The sequence below is a fragment of the Myotis davidii genome, unplaced genomic scaffold (genome assembly GCF_000327345.1).
Source record: "Myotis davidii unplaced genomic scaffold, ASM32734v1 scaffold394, whole genome shotgun sequence".
NCBI classification, from domain to species: Eukaryota; Metazoa; Chordata; class Mammalia; order Chiroptera; family Vespertilionidae; genus Myotis; species Myotis davidii.
This window is the reverse complement of record NW_006287548.1, coordinates 368,271-373,954: the sequence shown is the minus strand read 5'-3', so window position 1 is coordinate 373,954 and position 5,684 is coordinate 368,271. Positions and strand designations below refer to the sequence as shown.

Here is a 5,684-nt window from a genome sequence, read left to right as displayed (position 1 = left end):
CAGTGTTAACCTATTCAAATTGCTTATTTTATTGATTTCATGGGTTTCCACAACAAATGAATATGGTTAGAGAATTTTTAAAACCTCTTATAATTGAACATAATTTAAATACTTGAGGTAAAATATAACCATTTTAAAAAATGTTCAGAATAACTGAAAAGAGAAGTCATAATAAACAGTCATTACATCCAAAACTGAGTGTGATTTAGGGTTTTCTTCTCAGAGAACAAGTGGTTGTGGCCCAGTGGAGTTAAAACAACTTAAATTTGTGCTAGCACTTGCATTTTGCAGTCAAGGTCAGGTCAGTCACCTGCCATCCAGCCCTCACCTGAAAACTACACTTAGTTCTCCAGCAGACTTAGTAGGACTTTGTCTTTACCCTTGCAGCACCCACAGATCCAGAAGAAATCTCAGTACATCAAATACCTTTGCTGTGATGATGTGAGGACCCTGCACCAGTGGGTCAATGGTATCCGCATTGCAAAGGTAAGTTTTCTTTGAGTTTTATGACAGAACATTGAGGTACTTAATTATATGGTTTTGATTGTCATGATAATTATTCCGGTTGTTTCATGTTTATGATTTTGCCAGTGTCTGGTTTTCTCAGGCCTTATGTTTTAAATATCTTTCTTTTCTTTGGGGCTAGATATAAACTTTTAACAGTTGGTATGTATCTATGGAATAATACTGCTAGTAAAAGCTTGTATAGCGTCAAAGGTGATTTATTTTGGCTTTGGAGCATGTGTCATATGATCTTACGTTCAGAATTCAGCCTAGACAAAAGAAATTGCTTTGGGGGGTGGATGAATAAGAGTACAGGATTTTTAGGGCAGTGAAAATATTCATACTCACTCTATATCAGTGGTTCTCAACCTTCCTAATGCCACGACCCTTTAATACAGTTCCTCATGTTGTGATGACCCCCAATTTGTTACAAATTGAACATAATTAAAGCATAGTGATTAATCGCAAAAACGATATGTGATTATATATGTGTTTTCCGATGGTCTTAGGCAACCCCTGTGAAAGGGTCGTTCGACCCCCAAAGGGGTTGCGACCCACAGGTTGAGAACCGCTGCTCTATATGCTACTATAATGATGGGTACATGTCATTATTCACTTGTCCAGATCCATAGGATGTACACCACCAAGAGTAAACCTAAGATCAACTACGGGTTTTGAGTGATGATGATGTCAATGTAGGTTCATTGATTGTAACAAATGTACATTGTGGTGGGGAGTGTTGGTAACAGGGAGGCTGTGCATGTTAGAGGCTGGGAGTGTATGGGAAATCTCTGGAACTTCCTCTCAGTGTTGCTGTGAATCTAAAACTGCTCTATAAAAAAAGTAAATCTTTTTTTTAAAGTAAATCTTAAAAAAAATCTTTTAAAGCACATTTTAAAGATGATTATATTAAGTAACTGGAAATAAAATTTATTATAGCTATAAAATCAAAGTTGCTTGAGGAATAACTGAAAAACAACTTTATATTAATAATGAATACAATCAGGTGTTAACTTCTTGCTGCCTTTGTAAAAATGAAGAAAAATAAGAGATTATAATTTACTGGTATTAAAAGTATTTTTGAAGGATTATTAGGTATTAATTTTAATACAGACTATGAATCAGTAAATGGAAATGTACCCCCTTTCCTGCCTCACCCGGCTGTATCATGCCCTGTGAAGTTCAGATGTCCTCACTTTCCGCTTCTGTTTAGTATGGGAAGCAGCTCTACATGAACTACCAAGAAGCCTTAAAGAGAACAGAGTCTGCTTGTGATTGGACTTCCTTATCCAGCTCCAGCATTAAATCAGGATCCAGTTCGTCCAGCATCCCAGGTAGTGTGAAAAGCCAGTGCACAGTTTACTAGCAATATGAAGGTGTCCCTGTAGAGTGCTAGTAGACCTGGTTGCTTCAGCATGATTCCTAAAAAACAGCCAACCTAATTTCTAAATTATAATAAATAGGTACATGAGCTTTTTTTTTTTTTTACTTGCTAGAGGGGACAATATCCTGGGCAATCTAATAATATCCACATCTCATAGAGTGAGTGGATAGGACTAGCTGTAACATTGGCATCTCTACCAGATGTCAGGTGCTTCTGCATGGTAATCTGACTGACCTGGAGTCCAGTAAAATAACCTTCCCAGTCCCCTCGCCTGGGAGTCACTCAGATTACACTGTCCTCAGCCATTCCCAGCCCCCTGAAGACTTGCCCTCGCACCTTGCCAGGAGGCCAGGCTGTCAGTGCAGCTGCTGCCCTGTGGTGCCAAAACCTAAGCCCTAGGAGACATACTTCCCACTTGGGAGTCAAATTCTGAGTACTGTTCATTGCTGGGGACAGGATGTGGTCATCACATAGAGATCTGGACTCATAAGTGAGTACTCTCTGGGATGGCCTGGAGCAGGGATATATAAAAAGATTGAATTTTGATGTAATGAAGATAGAATTGAAGAAAAAAAAATTCACTGCTCTATTGATCATTTTCTTATTTGCTAGGAGTTCTTCCCAGATAGATTGGCAGGATACCAATTATATCATATGAGCCTTTTATTGTAATTATCAGTCTCGCATGGTGAACTATTTTAAAAGAATCAAGATTTCCTATTAGCCCTAAGATAAAGGGAGATTTTCTAGTGGAAAATATGGGCGGTGCTTTATAGGAAATGCATAAAAGTAACTTTTTGCTCTTCTATAAAGCACCTGGTCTTGTGCAAAAGATCTGTCTGAACTACATATTCATACTGTCAGAATACTGACATATGTAATACTGTTTCTGAAAATCTTTTAAACAGAGTCTCAGTCAAATCACTCAACTCAGTCTGACAGTGGGGTGTCCGACTCCCAGCCAGCGGGACACGTCCGTTCCCAAAGCATCGTGAGCTCCATCTTCTCCGAGGCCTGGAAACGAGGCACGCAGCTGGAAGAGTCCAGCAAGGTAACACCTGTGTCATCGGTAGAGAAAAACCTGTGGTGCTGCGTGGGTTTAGCTTGCTGCTCTTTTATTCCTGTACAGGGGGCCTTGACTTACGAGTGTCCCAACTAACGAGTCTCTCGGCCGATTTTTTGCATTGAGTTGACAGAGTAATTTGAGTTAACGAGCTCCTTAACGAGCTCGGTTTCGGAACGAATTAAACTCGTAAGTCAAGGCCCCACTGTATTAGGAATCTTTCTTGGCTCTACATGATATACTCTCTCTTTGGTTTCTCCTCAGAAATGAGTATTTGTGAATGGGCTCTAGTGATTGTGATTTGGAAAAACAAACAAAAAACCCTGGCAGTGTAACTCCTTTTCAGTGGCTCACATTTTAAGAAATATTGATTTCCTCCTCCTCCTCAGTCAGTTTGAGTAGAGCAACACCATTCAGTGCCAGTGCCCTGATCTTGCTGCGAATGGTTGAGTGTTTCTTTATGTATTATTGATTTAGTTTATTCAGACTCCGTTATCTTCTTTTCTCCTATGCTTTTTGACATTTCTCTACACATGGATGAATTTTCTCCAATTATGGTATATGTGGAAGGCTACATTGAAATTAATCCCCTTAAAATTTTGGATTCCTAAGCCTTGCATAGTAGCTTGTTCATTGCCACTGAAGGACAAGTGTAATTATTGCAAGACTATGTAAAAAAAAATGGAGAAGTTCTTTAGAGGATTATAAAACCCCATATCAAATTGCCTCTAAAATGAGAGCGCGCGGTGTGTCCTGGCCGCACTCACCTGCTCACGCCGCTGCTGAAGACAGTGGCACATTTGACCTGACCGTTTTGTTTTTACCCAATAATTTTGATTTTTCTGTTCTTTTGGTCTGAATCACTTATGCAAGTACATTCACTAATGAGAATTAAATGGTTTTCACTCGGTTTATTCCTTAATTTTAATATTTAGTCCTCGGGAGGGTGGAGGAGGCATTTAGTAACCCAATGTGGAGACCTCTTAGAAGTAAATATTCGAGAATTGGTTCTCATGGCCTAAATTCTCAAAGCACTTATAGTTTAACTTTCTTATCAGAGGCTGAAACTTTAAGAAATAGTCCTCTCCTTTCTTCCACTTACTGTGGATAGAGTGGCCCCCTTTCTGGTGCTCATTACTCGATGTATGTAGTAGAGAAGCAGGTTTACCCTGCAGACATCGGGAGAGAAGTCTTCACCTTACTGCATGTTTATGGTGCTGTCCATGTGCATTTTAAATGAAAGGCCAAGGAAAACAGGATCGCATGCCTGTGACCCAGCAGGGCACGCTCACTGCAGTTTCAGGAGTGTGCGCCCTGCTGTGCAGCAGTGACGATGTGTTTGAGTCTTGATCCTCTTGTGTTTCTTCTGTTACCTCAGTCTCAGGTGCCAAATGAGAAGGCCAGCACAGCTAAGGTCTACAACCCTGCAGCAGCCAAGACAGGGTCAAGTTAAGGTCAGGGGCTGCTCTATGGAAACACATTAACCTGGGTGACTCCTGTAACCAAGTCTTGCAGACTAATGCTTTTACTTTGATGTGCAGTTTTAAAAGAAGCATTCGAGTGTCCTGATGAGCAATAGAATTCAGCCCTGTAATGAGCCTTCTAGTTCACTAACCTCAGCTTTCTACATGCTAATTAGATTTCATTCATAATTGAAAACAATTGGTTTAACTTGGATCTTCATAGGATATTCAAAGAGCCTAAAAGATGTACCCAAAGTTATTAAACAAGGGTCCTTCCTCTGCTCTTCTCAAACATCCTTGAACCACATCCATGCATGAGGAGTTCCATGAAATCAGTGACTCAAGGTGATAATTTGGGCCATGCTAAGAGGTGCTCGATGGGCTGGCCAGCAGGTTGTTGGCAAATTCTAGCTCCCCTTTCTTGATACATTTCCTTTATCCTTCCAAACTTTCTTGTCTTCTGCCTTTTTCTGTCAGATATTGTTATGATCTTTTGCTGTGATGTTTATGAAGCATTTCTTTGTGTATTTTCCAGTCAAATGTAAAGAATGCCCCCTCTTTACCTGCATTGCTGGACTTCTGTGTATGTTGGATGTCGGTCACATGAGCATGTGTGTGTGTGTGTGTGTGTGTGTCAGGCTCCTTCACTCCTGTGACAGTGCACGCCCGCTGAGCATTCGTACACTCTCAGTGTCAGCTTACTAGCATCCAAAAGCCACCCTCATTCTCAGAAGGCCCTCCATCAGCACTCCTAAACCCAGCGAGGGCACCTGCCTGATGTGGATGAGTCATGGACTGAAACAACTCCGCCATCACATCTCCCCTTGCCAGAGTTTGGGTAGGGCAGTGCTCAGAGGGCGGGCTCCTGCTTGGAACAGCCTGCCACCATCAGGCAGCACTGCAGCAGGAAGCTGTTCTAGACTGCTGGGCAGTCGAGCTATTTCAAAATGTTGGATAAACAGACTTCCCCTGCGCCTTCGCTGCCCAGGGAGCCAGATTTTAGCCTTCCTGCCTTGCTCATCTTTATGGTCACAGCTGCTGCGCCTTTTCATGCATGTCCGAGTCCTTGCCTTTTATTTTTACCCATTCACAGCTGACAGCTGTAACTATTGTTATGTTTTCTCTCACCCCCCTTTTGTACTCCTTTTAGGCCAGAATGGACTCTATGAATCGATCCTACACTTCACTTATGCCCCCTTTATCCCCACAACCTAAACTAGTCAGCCCCTACACGGCCTCCCAGCCTTCGCCTCCTCTCCCACCCCCACCC

At 41.6% G+C, this 5,684-nt stretch overlaps 1 protein-coding gene across 2 annotated transcripts in view; it reads left to right on the top strand.

The window, feature by feature from the left end:
* Window positions 1-5,421, top strand: part of RAPH1 (Ras association (RalGDS/AF-6) and pleckstrin homology domains 1) — a 42,844-nt gene extending 37,423 nt beyond the window's left edge. The window contains exons 12-15 of one of the 2 annotated variants that reach the window (XM_015561110.1): window positions 388-486; window positions 1,718-1,838; window positions 2,797-2,939; window positions 4,638-5,421. In XM_015561110.1, the coding sequence (XP_015416596.1) occupies window positions 388-486; window positions 1,718-1,838; window positions 2,797-2,939; window positions 4,638-4,655 (381 nt within the window). In that variant the 3' untranslated portion in view covers window positions 4,656-5,421. The other variant, XM_006759406.2, reaches the window with a different exon arrangement.
* Window positions 5,422-5,684: the final 263 nt, after the last annotated feature.